This window comes from Eschrichtius robustus, chromosome 9 (assembly GCF_028021215.1).
Source record: "Eschrichtius robustus isolate mEscRob2 chromosome 9, mEscRob2.pri, whole genome shotgun sequence".
NCBI classification, from domain to species: Eukaryota; Metazoa; Chordata; class Mammalia; order Artiodactyla; family Eschrichtiidae; genus Eschrichtius; species Eschrichtius robustus.
In genome coordinates, this window is record NC_090832.1 from 18,505,527 (window position 1) to 18,522,110 (window position 16,584).

At 33.8% G+C, this 16,584-nt stretch overlaps 1 protein-coding gene across 2 annotated transcripts in view; it reads right to left on the bottom strand.

Annotated features, from left to right (window-relative positions):
• STXBP5 (syntaxin binding protein 5) overlaps window positions 1-16,584 on the bottom strand; it is a 164,429-nt gene that overhangs the window by 62,201 nt on the left and 85,644 nt on the right. For both annotated transcript variants that reach the window (XM_068550796.1, XM_068550795.1), the window contains exons 10-16: window positions 9,523-9,677; window positions 8,256-8,328; window positions 6,775-6,922; window positions 6,504-6,571; window positions 6,199-6,239; window positions 5,118-5,338; window positions 4,449-4,627 (exon numbers count right to left, since the gene is read on the bottom strand). In XM_068550796.1, the coding sequence (XP_068406897.1) occupies window positions 4,449-4,627; window positions 5,118-5,338; window positions 6,199-6,239; window positions 6,504-6,571; window positions 6,775-6,922; window positions 8,256-8,328; window positions 9,523-9,677 (885 nt within the window). The remainder of the gene's footprint in view (window positions 1-4,448; window positions 4,628-5,117; window positions 5,339-6,198; window positions 6,240-6,503; window positions 6,572-6,774; window positions 6,923-8,255; window positions 8,329-9,522; window positions 9,678-16,584) is intronic.

The window sequence follows — 16,584 nt, forward strand, 5'->3', positions numbered from 1 at the left end:
TAGTGTTAAAAAAATTGCTTTTGCAAAAAATATGCCAACAAGATAAAGAAGTAGGAAAACCCATAGTCAAAAATTAACAAGTGTCTACGTTTGGTCACAGTGGAAGGTGTGTGTAGTAGCAGTAAAAAAAAAAATCACTATAGCGAGACAGGCCAGGGCCAGACTTTACAGGGTCTTTAGGGTCTAGCTGCAAAGGTTTGATGTTGGTAGAAAGAACTCAGGGCTCTCAAAAAAGCTAGAGTTTGAGTCTTGGTTCTGCCACTTACTAGTCGTCTTCCTGTCTAGAAGTGGGAATAATATTACCTAATCACAGTATGACAGCACTGTGAGTGCCTATGAAAGAGTTTTGTCAATGGTCAGATTATACAAAAGTAATATATTTTCATTATTAAAGAATTAAAAGCCAGTGAAGATTTATAAGAAATATTTTGGAAAGATTGACCGTAGAGGTATGCAAGACGAAGTACAATGAGACCCATGTGGAAGTTCCTGTGATTCTTGTGATGTGAAATAATAAGGTAGATTTCAAACACATCAAGTAAGTCTCAAAAGGGCTTGTAAATTCCATTAAGGTAGACACCTTGCAGTTACTTTTAATACTCCGGCAGAGACAGTACTCAATATTTACTGAATGAATGAATGAGCTGGAGGCTGATTAGAGATACAGGAGGGGAGAAAAAGAAGACAGTGATTCTAAGTTCCAAAAAAGAAAAAAAAGAAAGAAAAAAGATGTCAAGATGAAGAGCTAGTTTTAGAGGAAGATGTGGTTAACTTTGAGGTGATGGTAGGATCTTCAAGTGAACTATTCAGCAAACAGTTATACTCACTTATACTGAGTGAGTTCATACAAAACTTATACTGGTTAAACTTGTTATAAGCATGTTAGAGGGAGTGAAGGGGGGCGGTTTATAAATGTGAGACTTTCTAAGGAATAAAGTTACTTAGATATAATACCCTGTCATACTTGCAAACTTCAAGTGATTTTGGAAGATAAAATTTTTTTAAAATGTGAGCAATTTATTTGTGTGTGACTACTTCTACTATTAAAAAAAAATCTACTTTTACTTTAAAGTGAGAACATTTTTGATTGCACAGACTCTCTCCAGTAATTGTTCTTGCAGAACATATATAAAGCCTGGTTACTCCAACAATTCTTGGGGCTTCTGCTCTGGAGTGAGTGTATAAGGGAAGGACAGCAGGAAGTCTATTCGATGTTCAATCTCCTGACACTAAACTCAGAGAACCTTTTGGATCATTTACTTGGTGCTTCTAGTGAAGAACACCATGACACCAGACTTTTTGCTGTCCTACTTGCTAGACTCACTCTAGGTAAGAAAAGGGTCAGGATGTTGTCGAAATTTCAGAGTAAACGTGAATCACCGAGGGTACCCCTAAAACAAACTGAGTTGCGGTCACATCTGCCTGTGCAAAGTCTTCAAGTTAATACACTCAGAACAGTACACTGGCTGATGCAGAAGTTCTGATTTCCCTCAGGGAAACACCCACTGCTTGGCTACAGCCATCCATCTTGAAAGACAAAAATAAAGACTTGAGTAGCATTTCACCTCCACCAGAGACAGCCTCTGTTGATATAAGCACAGCCTGTAGAGTCTGAGTGTGCTATTTTCTCCCTGTATAAATTAGATAAGGTTCAAGGAAGTGTCTACCCTCCCTCTGGCATATTCAATGTGCACATTAGATTAGATTCTCAAGAGCAGGAACAGGCATTCGGGGATAATTTTAGAAGTGCATATACAGGCACATTTAAGGTGTAAGTGATGAAGACACACAGAAGTCACAGAATTCTTATTTTACTTAGTATGAAGGAACAAAAAAGTTCTTAAGCAAAAATAAGTCAAACTTGCTGAAAAATCCCCAATTGGTAAAAAATTAGAAACTGAATCAAGAAATGATGAAATATGTTAGATTTTAAAAATACAAAATGGGGGTTGGGTGGGCGTTACGTTTAATGTCTACAACGGTTATATGCAAGTTACCATTGTAATGTTTTTAATATATACAAATTAATTTGTTTACTTTTTAAAGATAAAGGGTTGAACTTTTATAAAAAGCTCTGTAATTTGTACAAATGTATTTTAAATGTCAAAATAATGTTTGGAGGCTTTGCAGTTTCAAAATAATTTGTAGGTTTGGACTAATACCCTGCAAAAGCACAACTAAAATACTTAAATAAAACCAAACTTTTATTGGTAAAAGAAGTAAATTGAATAGCTGCTTTTAAAATGTTTCTTCAGAAAAACAATTACGTACAGGGAGGGATGGAGTGGGAGGCAGGGGTTAGCAGATGTAAGCTCTTCTATATAGAATGGATAAACAACAGGGTCCTACTGTATAGTACAGGGAACTATATTCAATATCCTATGATAAACCATAATGGAAAAACATATTAAAAAAAGAATATATATATATGTATGTATAACTGGATCATTTTGCCGTACAGAAGAAATTAACACATTGTAAATCAACTAGACTTCAATAGAAAAAAAAAAACAAAAAACTCCCCAACCCAATTATGTACAAAAACATTTTGTATAAAAACAAACAAACAAAATCTAAGTATCAGTTATTTTCACATCAATTTAGCTGTATTTCTGACTTTTAAAAATTGGCTTTTGAGATTGTGGACTAAAACAATGTGAAGTTAATAAATAACTGCATTAACCTGAAAACTATTAAAATGGTTAAAAAAAAGAAATATAACTCAAATTGCCTATGATTTAAAAAAGTCACTAGTGAATGTGTGGATTTTAGACAAAAATCTCAAACTTGTTACCAGAAATACGTTACCAAAATAAACCTCAAAGACAAATTGTACTTTATATGCTTATAAAAATTAAATTGACAAAAAGCAGGAGAAATACACATTAAAATCAGAAGAAATGGCATTAACAAAAATTTTACAAATTTAAGTTTAAAGTAAAGTAGTACAGAGTAAGTAACAAAAGGGAAAGATGTAGAATTCTTTTACTACCAAGTCTCATTCTATCTAAACATATGCCAGACTGTAGCAGAAAGGAGGTGTGTGTATATATACCTGAGAGAGAAAGGAAGGGGAAGGGGAAAGGGGATGGGAAGGGGGAGGGGGGAGAGAGGGAGGAGAAACTTGAGACCTTTCTGAGAATGTACTGATAGGTGCTCAACCTCAATGCTTATATTCGTTAGGTCAGATCAGTCTCTCATCCTTGGCGTTACTGACATTCTGAACCGGGTCATTCTTTGTCGCGGGGCACTGTCTGGCGCACCGTAGGATGTTTTGCATCATCCCTGGCCTCTACACACTAGATGCCAGTAGCACCCCTTCTTCCCGTTGTGACAAATAGTATCTCCAGACATTGCCAAACACACTCTGAGGAGCAAAATCATCCCCGTTTGAGAACCACTGGCATGGAACACACAACCTCAAATTCATGTAAACATATAAAGAAGATTAAAAAAAACCAAACTCTACTTTTCTATAGATTTATATCACAAGTGATTGTCATATAAACCAATCTGCCTTATCTCTGGGGTGAATGCAGTTTTGATTACACAGACATTCTCCACAGGAACTGCTGAACCATTCACCAATAAAAGATTCTAGCAGATCTAAAGCCAAAACAGTATAAAGCCCAGTTCTGTTAACAAATGCAAACTGTCTTTCTCGCCACCGGCCCCAGCCTGAACCTACTACAGCCTGGCTTCTGTCCCCCACTCTTGTACTGAATCTCTGACGTTTTCCACGACCAGTTTTCTGTCACTGCCCTAACCGACTTCTCTGTAAATGTAATACTTTTAATAAGTCTTCATGAACTCCTTCAATGATTTTAACTCTTTCCTCTTTTCTTTCTGTGCCATATTTAAGGCACGTATGCTTAACAAAATTTAAACACTCAATAATATAAATTGGACAGGAAAAAAGGAAAAATAAACTTTGTCCAATTTATTCCCGTAAAAAAGCAAAATGTATTCAAATCTGGATTTCCACAATGAAGGCATTTAAATAACGATACTGTGATGCTAGAGAAGATTCAGAAAAAGACAAGAAAATGATTACCCAACAACTGAATCTCTAAAGACTGAAAAAACAGAATTTTCAGAGTGGAAGAAAGCAGCCTAAATATACATTTGATCCACATATAAATCCAGACTAAAAAACAATGACGGATTTAGAAGACGAAGCTTTATATAGAGGAAAGATCCATGCTCACCTACCAGTGTGTTTAGAGATCAAATCTTAGTACTTTAAGGATAAAATCATGGAATGCAATCATATTCCTCTTGGTGTCACAGAAAAAAAGAGTTGAATTAACCACGGTGAAACACAAAAAGAGATGTGGTTATGTCATTTTACTCCATCACAGGAAGATGTTACTTCACTTTAAGAATGCTTACAATTTATCTAAATTAAAAGATAACTTCCAAAACACCTGTATTTTTAGATAACTTACTTCAAACAAGGGACGTTATCACGAAGCCCATCAGATGAAGTGCTACTGGTAGAAGGATGAGACTGAGGAGGAACGGGCTGAGGATTGGCACTCCCAACTGGTGTCGGCAAAGGTGGTGCCTGTTCACCCTCTGGAGATTCCACATCACTTATCTCATATAACAATCGAACTTCAAGCATCTGTTGTAAAAGTAAAAAGTTTACCCTCTCCTAATAATTACTGTTCATTTTATTACAGTTTATACATATACACACGTACACTACAGTGGAAAGAACATTATTAAAGGAAAAATTTAGTGAGATTTCTAAAGGTAAGGATTTAGCAAAGGTAAAAAATGTTCCTGACTCAGCTTTCTAAAAATGATCGTGTGTATGTGTGCAAGTACACGCACACATGCATTATGATTTTAGAATTTATGGCACTCCTGATAATACTAAATTAGAGTATGCTCATACTTATATTAGCTTTCCTTAAATGAAACAGAATATAGTTAAAGATTTAAACGCTCAGTAAGAAGATATACAAAGAAATATGACTTTTTGTCACAGAAGATAGATGGCAATGTAAATACTGAGGTGTTTTAAAACTGACTGCAAAGAACCTCCTAAATAATTCTAAAACTTTAAGATGTCAGACATCTGACATTGAAACTAATTAAGAGACTACTACCGGAATGACTTCTGTAATCACTTCTTGTTTGCTGAATCTATAAATAATGACATGAGCTGAAACTCCAGCTATGCACAACATTCGACTTTCTGGACACCAGGAGATGATCTGAATGGCATACGGATCTTCATCTACAATGTCTGTGTTTGGCTTGTCATCTTTATTTCTTGACTTTTCAAATACTTTAGACGTCTTTAATTTATATAATACTTGTAGATTTACTAAAAAAAAAAAAAAAGATAAAATATGATATCTTAATATAAGAAGAATAAATATCAGGTAATATTTAATCAGTCATACCACGTAAGGAAAATAAACTATATTTTTTGAACCAGTTTTATTCCTAGGTCTACATTTCTCTACTATTCTTTTACATAATGCATTCACTGTACTCACTGACCAAAAAAGGTGTACTCATTGTATTCATTAAAAAGAAAAAAAAATCACCATTATAATGAATTTAAATTATCTGAAAAAAAAATGAGTAACAAAAAGATTTTGTTAAAAAAATTGCATAAATATAATAAAAATAATAAGGCACATATTTTGCTTTGCAGATTTATTTTCTACATATTTTCTCTCTGAAAGGTACCAATATTATCTAACACTTCTACATGATGAAACATAATATACCCTGAGTTAACTGGATTCTAATTGCAAACATTATTCATTCAAAGCATTCTTTCCTTTTTTGCTAATGTAGCGACCATATATATTTCTCAAAGACAACACAAACTTTTGTGACATAAGTTTAGAATCAGGCATTAAAATTTTTCAGATTTCTGTTGATTTGAAACATATTCCCGCTTTTCCTATCTCTGAGTTAGGAAGAGAAGGTTTGAAGAAATACTGAAGAAAGGACTTGGGTATTTCTGCTGAAAATTATTCTTGACTTACTAATTAACATCTTTAAAATGTCTTTATCTATTATAAATTCTAAACTTATATACTTGATAAAGCAGGTATTAAATTTATAGTCTCTAAATTTCAAATTAAATGTTGGTTATGCAATCATTACAAAACAGGCTATATAAAAGCAATGATTGTAGAGCATGTAACAAACACGATTCAGAATACTTACTCGCAGAAGCATCCCAGAACTTAACTGACCCATCAGCGTGCCTGTGAAAAGCAAGTGAGTTAAGAATGTGTTGAAGAAAAAAAAATTACATTATTTCTCTCTTTGAAGTTAAATATGTTGTTACTTAAAAAGATAGTCACCAAAATGAGGAAAAAGGTAAAATTTAGGGTAAACTGGCAGGTTCTATACAATAACTTATTTCTTATTATGTTACTGCAAGCACTACCTGCCCAATTAATTTTCATGTAGTCTTAATCATATTTAGTTATTATTGATTCATTAGGTGAAAATGGACTTTTACTTACCCTGTAATAATTATTTCTGAGTAGCTTTGAGCACCCAAGCCCCAATTGCCTCCATTAATGGGCCATTCCTATAAGAAAAGATTATTGCATAAAGCAATTTCCAAGGATACTATATATCTTCATAATACATCTATGACAAGAGTAAACAACATATTTCATATTCAAAAAGGATTTTAATTTCTCTCGAAAAGGTATCATTATCAGCCACTCCAAGGTGATAAATATAAAATACTGAAATGTAACAGTAATTACTAAAACTCACGTTCAGTACCTTTTTGCTGTAACCTTGACGTTTCTGTCTAGCTCCAACAGAATAAAGTGCAGGAATAAGGTCCACAGGACAATCAGCAAAATATTCGCAACATGTAACAGGGGATTCATGTATACTCAAAGGGTAGGGATTTTCAAATATAGGATATCTTTAACAACAGGAAAAGAAAAATATTAACTTAATGAATTACTACCTATGATTAATACAACAATGAAAACTTAAAAAAATATTTAAACTTATTTAATAATAAGTTATCCTTTGTTCCACATGGTCTTGTTATTTTCAAGAAGAAAAAAAAATTCATTATTACAGGTAGCATACACTAAGTTGATGTGAATTTAGGAATGCCTTAAAGTAAGGTAAATAATACTGTTCACTTACACTTTAGGGTTTCCCTATCTCAGTGCTATTCCCATTTTGGATCAGATAATTTATTATGGGGACTGTCCCGTGCATTGTGGATGTTTAGCAGGATCCCTGTCCTCTACCACTAGATGCCAGTAGCTCCCCTCCCCTCAACAGAAGATGTCTACACAGACATTGCCAAATATCTCTTGGGGGGCAAAATTGCCCCCAGTCGAGAAACACTGAAATATTGAATGGGTAAACTCATTTAAAACCATATTTAATGATTATCTCTCAGGAAATACAAATAAGTAATACAATGTTCTTCCATTCAAAAAAATTTATAAGTAAACATACTATCATCTACGAACAAGCAGAATATGGGAAATACCACAAAAAGTTGCTAAGGAGCTATGGTGAGAATTTATAGATCAGATATGATATATCTGGTTAAGAGAGAATAAGAAAAGCTTGAAGAGGCTGCCTTTGAAAGTTATGTGGATTTTTGATGGCAGTGAAGCAAGTGGAATGTTTCAGCTGTTGGGAGCTACGTAAGAAAAGACATAGAAGTGTGGTGTTTGTTTAACACACCATTCAGTTTTTCTAGCGAACAGGCACCAGGTTGGAAATGTACCCTTAATTCCTTCAGTGTAGAGAAGCAGGCTGAGAAACTGTTTTTACACAAAAAACCAATAGAGAACTATAGTGGTTTAAAGAAAAGAGTAACATGATTGGGGTTGCATGTAAAATTACCTGACAATGTTTATGACACACGGCAACAGAAACTGAATATGGGTGGAGAGACTATAAGAGTTTATCTGGAGGAAAGCTGTGATGGGGATGAATTTTGGACATATCTGATTTTGTTTGCCCCCAGAGTATCCAAGTATTGAGTTGAATCATATGAAATTTCAGAAATTCAACAAATTTTGACTTAAACAAGAAATTTCTATGAGTAACATAACAGAGAAATTTGGCAGGTAATGAGAAACGTTTATCTGTTGTTCTAAACAGAGGTCCAGGTTATGGATATAAATGTATCATTTTCAAAGAAATGAAACAGCCAATCCTATGCTAAAGAGACTCTTTTTTTCACCACACACTAAAGTAATTGCTCACCAAATTTTATTTCTTACCCATTTTGTGCAAGGTCTATAAGTACTAAATCCTTTTCTAGTAGAACAACCACAGCATATGGTTCTTGAAAATCTGGAATAGGAAAACAATGCATGAACAATAGTTTTAAATATGCGAGAGGACAGCAAATGAGATAACAAACATTTCTTGCTTAGTTTTTATTTTATTTTGTTCCATTCTCTCAAGTATTTAACATTCTGATATACTTCATACAATGCAAGGCCAGTATGTTTTAAATGAGATAAATCTATATAATACCTCATAAAAAATTATTTATTTGGTAAAGATGAATTAGACAAGAAGCTCACAGTACCTTCCATGGTATTGCAAAGTCCAAGGCAGGACATGAACAACAAACCCCAAATTTAAATCTGAATACCCATAAGAACAACTCATACTGCATCTCACAGGAACCCACTAGAGTACTACTATAATATTATAATCTCTTTCTTGGGTATTTTCTATGCGCATGTTAACTATAAAATGCATTACATATTTATATCTCAATTAGCTTCAAATAAAGTAAAAAAAGACCCAGCTAAATTCCTCTTGAAATAATAACATGCCAGTTGTAATGGTTAATTTCACGTGTTAACTTGTCTTTACTGTGGTGCCCAGCTGTCTGGTCAAACACCAGTCCAGATGTTGCTGTGAAGGTATTTTTTAGATGTGACTAACATTTAAATTAGTAGATGCTGAGTAAAGCAGATTATCCTAGATAATGTGGGTGGGTCTCATCCAATCAGTTGAAGGCCTGAAGAGCAAAGACAGGAGGTGTTCTGAAAAATGCAATTTGCCTCAAGATGGCAACTCAGAAACCTGCTTGAGTTTCCAGCCTTCAGAATTCAGACTCAAGACTGCAAATCAAACTCTTTCCTGAATTTTCAGTCTGCAGTAAGTTTTCACAATTCCTTTAAAATAAATTCATATTCTTGCTCTCTTTTTCTCTCTAAAATCTCCTATTGGTTCTGTTTTTTTGGGGAACCGTAACTAATACACTAGTAATTGAGAGGATTTTAAAATGTTTCTTAATGTGGACAGTTTTGTTTATTCTTCAAAGGCACTTACTACTAAAACGTAATATTAAACAGATACAGTTTAAAAACAAAATTTACTTCTCAAATAAAATTTACAAAGTTATGAAGGCAGCATCTCTCCCATGGAAGAATTAGCACAATAGGATAAGGAAACTACTTAGATAACATATAGGTCTTTGTTCTGAATAACATATCTATAGAGAATGAACTTTAAAGACACAAAGCTTACCATTTGGGTATGGGGTTTCACACAGCGTCAGGAAATCAACAATTGAATAGTCCATTTCTAGCACTGCAGTACTTTTCCCATGCATAACTGTTAAGCAAGGTCTTCTTCCTACAGTATCGTATGACAAACCTCCTGATAAAATAATAAAAGGTTCCCTAGAAATAAAATACACAGTTAGGATTACAAATAGCATAGTGGAGTCTATTTTCTGGCTGTATCATAAATTTTTTTTTAGTGAAATAATAAAATCTTAAATTTTAACATTTTTACGCATCATTTAATTGAATACTCACATGTAGCTTTTTAAATTGCGTTAGGTAAGACCCAGGTGAGTTCCTGAAAATTAACCTACAGTAAGAATGAACACTGACCACATCTGACTCTCATACCTCCCCTTTGGTCCCTAAGTTTTTTCCCTTTATCCTCTTCATACAATTTTCAAAATATTCTCTCTGGGTTTCTCCTGATAAGTCTCTTAAATGTACTGTCATTATTTCCAATCCTAATAACGAGACCTTCTCAACAGAAATTCTAAGAGAGAATGCTAATACCCTAAGGCATCCATTGTATGTAATGAATTAACTTCTCATTGATGCATCAACAATGTACTAGCTACAAATCACCCTTGAGAAAACTGAGAAAATGGTCGCTCAAATCATTTTCTGTAGGGCTTAATTCTCTCCTAGAACCTTGGCTGGTATGCTCTCGAACTACAACTTCCATGCACATCTATCAGCTGCCTTTTTGCCACTTCTAATTAGCCCTATAACTCTTGTCTCCCTATTAGTCATTATTAAATTTAATGATTTATCTAGATCTACTTTTAAATATATTTAAATATGCAAAAAAGAAAGAAACCTAAATATCCTTTCCTATGTTTTGGTCTGTGTGTATTTCTTTACCTTTGACCTGCCTGTTCATGTTTTTTGTCCATGTTTTATTGGATTAGTAACTCTTTTCTAATTGGTTTGTAAGAGTTCTTTGCATTCTAAGGAAATTAGCTCTTGATCTGCCACATGTACCTTCCCATTTGTTGGTGGGGAAGTTGTTTATGGTGCATTATACAGATGATTTGAAGAGTTCCATGTATGATTTTCTTAAATCTCTTCATTTACAATTTTTTAGGTAGTTTCATAATGCTTGCTCTAAGTCCAGTGTAGCTATCTCCCTCCTCTCACACTTAGTACAAGCAGTATGTAATAATATGTAATGGTTAAAAGTGCTACTTCTGGAACTAAACTGTCTGTTTAAATCTCAGCTCTGGCTTTACTTTCTGTATGACCTTGGATAAGGTGCTTAATCTCTCTATGCCTAGCTTCTGCATCTATAACATGGAGATAGAATGATAAATATCTATTTTCAGACAATTACTGAATTAATTAATATTTGCAAAACACTGGGGCCAGTGCCTGGCACACAGACTACCCTTAGTAAGAATTACTTAGTATTATTGTCATTATCATTAAATAATCATTATCACCCATTGAGCTAATTTATTTTGCTTATTGTTTTCCTCATGAAAATGTAACCTCCATGAGGGCAAGGGTTTTCGTCCACTTTGTTCACTGCTGTATCCAAAACAGTGCCTCGTTGGTAAATGAATGAATTAACAGAAATGTATGTTATGTTAACCATTGTCTAGCTTACTAACGTTTAGATTTTTCAGCGCTAATCTGTTTTGGGTAATCTTAGTTTTTCAGCTAAGTGACAGTAACCAGAGATTAAAACTTTGCCCTGAATAGAACTATATACCCTACCCATACATTCATTGCTCTAATCTCTTGGCTTACTGTGATTATTGACTGTGGTCAGGAAAGTATATTTAATTTTCTTCTACTTTTCATCACATATAGTGAATAAACAGAATATATCTCTTCTCATCTGTATTTTGAAATACAACATACAACTGAATATAAAATACTAAGCAGAAGGGTGAAGAGTCTAACAACTTATACTCCTATAGAGTGAGAGGCCTGGGCCAGGTATTTTATATGTAGTATTTCAAGAATAGTCTGACAAGTTTGTTTTTACATATAGCCAACTTAAGAAAAAAAAAAAAACAAGTATTATTAATGTAAGAACCATGAACAGGAAGATGCTGAGTTACATTACAGAATAAAATTTCCATGGAGATACCAAGTAGGTATTGCCAGGTAGGTGATCAGCTTATTGGACAAACTGTTAACGTATTAAATAACACCATGGCATTTAGGTAGGTTTGTCCTCAAAAGGCAACTATGTGTTTGTTCAGTGGCCTTGTAAATGGCCTGTACTTCTTTTCTAAATTTAGGAGAAAAAAAAATAGTGAAAAAAACATGGATAAAAATAAATGGATAAATAGTTTAAAAAGAATACCAAGGTAATATTCTTTTTCATAATAATAAAGGTTTCCATAATTCAGCAATAAATGCATATATATATATATATTTTTTTTTTTTTTCTTATTTTACGTGCTGTTTTTAAAAAATCTTATTTTATGTGCAGTTTGCCAGGCAGGAATCACCTGACTTAGGAATCCCACAGGCTATATATTTTTTTCATTGTAATGCCCCAAATCTTGAGGCGTAAATATTAATGAAATAGTTTACAAGGAAAAAACCAGTCTTAAATACAATGATATAATTAAATATTTTAATCCTAGATGGTGAAAATTGTAAAAATTCAAAGGTTTTGTTGGCATTTGGAATTATATTAAAAGTTCTAGGGATCTAGATTATTTCTAGGTAATGTGTGAATTAAGTTTTATTCCATTACTTTAAGAGGAATTTAAGAAGAATTTCTTGAACGATGTTGTTGGGTGTTATCCAAGACTGTAACTTGTGCAGGCACCTAGGTGAGGAAGGTGTTAGTCTGAACGTTTTATAACCTCGATGGTGATTTGCAAGGGGCTATAGACACCTTAGGAACGCGTGTCTGCTTCCTGATTCTGATCAGCCTCCCCAGGCTGGCCCTGATAACAGCTTTGGCTGAAGCTGTGTTTCCAGGTGAAACGTTCTGTATTTTTTCTACCCAAAAAGCCATTTGTATAATGAACTTGCTCAACTCAGTTCCATAATACTACCCATTTATTCACTCAAATAGTTTTTGAGCACCTGTACGCCTGAGAATAAAATGGTGCTCTCATGCCTAGTCTAGACAGACAGTAAACACATTGTGACAAGTATTGTGAAGAAAATAAAGCAAGGTTGAGTGATGTGCTGAACATAAGGGAGGGGCTAGAGGGGTTACTGTAAAATAGAGCAGTCAGGAAAGGCCCCTACAGTAACGACAGATGAACCGGAACCAGAATGAAGAGGAGCCAGCCATTCAAAGATCTTGGGGTTGGGGGAGAAGGATATACATTCCAGGTTGCAGGAATAATCACTGCAAAGCCCTCAAGTCAAGAATGAGCTTGGAATATCTGAGGAACTAAAAGGTCAGCACGGTTGCAACACAGGGAGTAAAGCAATACGTGGTAATAGATGCCATGACCCCCAAATGGTGCAAACATATCCTGTTACACCGTTAGGATCTCAAGAACCTGTCTCCTCTATTTCATCTTCACAATTTCTGTAGTTCTGACCCTAATAACCTGCAGCTTATATGATTACAATCGCATTTAGTTGTTCATTGCCTGAGATGTACTTCCCCCTCATTTTTTTGGTTCCTCCTTTAAAACTCAGTCCAATCATTATCTTCTACAAAAAACCTTTCCTGACTCATCCTCCCCCCCTGAGTTGGGTACCCTTCCTGTGTTCCTAAGCACCCTCTTCTCAACATTTCCACACCGAATTGTCTTTGTTTATCTACTTTCCGCTTGTATTGTGAGCTCCTTCAGGACACAGTATGGTATTTTACCTCTGCACTCAGACCAGTTAGCAGAATGGAACCATTCATGCATCACACTTTGAGTAGTGGAGCACAGAAAGTTGAGCCTCCTAGTGATTGGTACTACTTGACTTAGCCTTGACTTAGTGTCATTAAGGATCTCACTACAAGGCCCCATACCCCTCACACTCTATGGACTTCAATCAGAAAGCAGGGAACTCTTTGGCTGGGCGTGGCTGGGTAGACAGACTGATTCCAAGAACAGGTTTACTGCTTAGTTATGAGAAGTTTTCATCACAGTACTATTTGAGTGAACAGAGAAACACCTGGGTACCATAAGAATAAATCACTATGATAATGAAGTATTTTACTAGTATGATGATGGTGATACTCCAGTATCTTTCTAGTTCAGATCTGTACCTTTGCCAATTTTAAGAGGACCCTCTGGAACTAGGGGAGCCACCTCCAGACCATGTTTCACTAGTGACTAACCCTAAGACCCTTTTGCTAATTCAGATAAAAAGATATGAGTTTGGGGTAAGAATAAAGAAACATAACATATTTAAACAAGTTCCTGTTCATTTACTGCCCAATTTAACAATGATAATACAGCTTTGGTAAAGTGGATTTGTATATTACAGTATTTGCATAAAATATAAGATTTTAATATAATTTTATGTTAAATGTTTTATTATTTTTGTTATGTTAGATTGTTAAGAGTAATTGGACTTAATACATAGCCTTTAAGGTATCAAAAATATGGAACCTCAAAATATTTCCTTTCGGATAACTCCTCTAAATACCCACATAACACACAACAGTGATGCTCAGAGTGTGGTCTGTGACTGCTAGGGGTTCCCAGGACCTTTTCCAAACAATCACTAAGGGTAAAACAAAACCATTTTCATTGTGATATAAAGACATCTCTCACCTTTTTACTATGTTGATATTTGCACTGATGGCACAAAAGTAACAGTAGGTGAATAAAACTCCTGGCACCTCAGCATGAATCAAAGCAGTGGCACCAAACAGCACTAGTTATTTGTATTTTTTATTGCCACACGTTAAAGAGGTGTTTTCCTCTCACTTTAAAATGTCCTTGATGAAGCAGTAAAATGACTAATTTAAAATTTTTCATATTGACCTTTGGGCTTAAGTTTATTAAAAGGGGTTCTATTAGTAGCATGTAAAGAAATGTCTTTTTAATACTGTGCTGAGAAAATGGGAGGTATACATAAAGCACTGCTTCTGTATACTGAATTGGACAGTTATTTCTAGAAAAGCGCTTGTACTACTGTTTGAGTTATGAACTGAATTGCTATTATTTTTGCTTAAAGGATGACTGACAAACTGTCATTAGTTAGGTTTGGGTAACTGATAGTCGTTTTCTCAAAAATGAATCAAATGAGTCTGTTATTTTAAGAAAAACAATTGAGATTATTTGGTTACAATGATAAAATCTAGCCTTTCAGGTAAAAATATCAAGAGTTTGGAAAACTTTTATCTGTCATGCTGAGCTTCACAGCTTCCCAATACTTAAAGACTTTCCTGATGAGATCAGTGGTAATAATAACAATTAAAAAATATATTACATAATAAAATGTATCAACACTAGAAGATATGAATGATTCACTGAATCAGTATTTTCCAAAATAAAACAATTCCACTCATTTTTTTTAGAATTTTAAAGTTATTTTAAAATATATTTTTATGTTAACATGCAAAGGGTTTTTATTATTTTCAAGTAAAGTAATACATATTTTAAAAATTCTAACCTTTATTTCTAATATGGTAAATATCAATAGATAAAACCCATATAAATAAATTTCTTTGGGATTTTCCATAATTAAGAGTGTAAAGGATCCTTAGATTAGTTTGTGGACTGTTTGTATACACCTAAAAATTAAGCCCACACAAAAGAAAATATGCTATGACAGGTTTTCATTTTAATAAAGGTTATAACAATTAATTGGTTATTGTAATTATTGAGATTATGTAATTATATAAAAGGGTATTATAATTAATAAAGGTATTAATAGTGGGCTTGAGTTTGTTAAAGGGGGTTCTATTTGTACAACGCAAAGACATAAAGTAGCGTTCTTTTCTAAATTATCAACTTTTGACCTTTAGTATAGTGATATTTATCAAAGTCCTATGATTTCTCTTTATACTAGACAAATTTTAACGTCTTCCTTAATTATTTAAGAATTTTTAAGAGTTATTTAGCATCAGTCCTCTAACATGTGAAATCCTCACTTAAATGACTGGCTTACAAGCCACAGATTTGGAGATAAGGGCAGAAGAAGAATTCATGAATCTAAACTTTTTAAGGTAGTCTTTGACATATGCAATTAATTTGTGATTAAATGGACCATAATGATTAATTATGAAAGGGAAAAAAGATCTCAGAACACCTTCCCTACCTTGGATGCAGAAATTTGCTTAAGTGCTCCTATGAACTGAATATTTCATGAACCTTAATAACTTTAGAAGAATTACAGTACTCTCTCGTAGCCCAAAAGGCTGATGATCATAACAAAAGCTAGTATGATGAAGTTGCCATGTCTATGGCAACATAACTTTTCTCTACCTGTGCTTTGCAGGACAGAGCATCAAGTGTAGTGTGAAGTTAAACTAGAAGGCAAAACAAACAGTAAGCATCAACATGGTAAATTAATGAGATAAAGATACAGAGTTTAGTAGACTTATCCTAACCTTACAAATTCTACAAAACTTATGCTTTGGTATTTCAATCTGTTACAGTTTTTATATACAGATTGGTTTGGATGCGTAAGATTTATAAGGATATAGCAGCAATTCATATTAGTGTATTACTCTGGTTCTTTCTAGAATCAATACACATAGGAGAATTTAACTATGTAACAATTAGGCTTTCTTTTTTCTCAAAAAGAAATCTAAACTTTTTAATGTAATCTTTGCCATATGGAATTAATTTTTGATTAAATGGACCATATATGAGGGTTCACAGAGTTACAAGTATGATTTCAAAGCTTGTTTATAAAAGAACATTTAAATGTCATTTATTGCAGAAAAAGCCTCACATGGACTTGATTCTCGTCCTCTAGAAAAATATAATCTAAATTATATAAGCTGATATCAATATATATTATAAACATCTAAGTAAAAGTACTAGAATAATCAGTGAACTATCACTAAGATATTTAGTCTATGTACAGATCTCAAGTGTAAGCATTTTAGGGATGGGACAAAATGTAGATTAGGATGTACAATGAT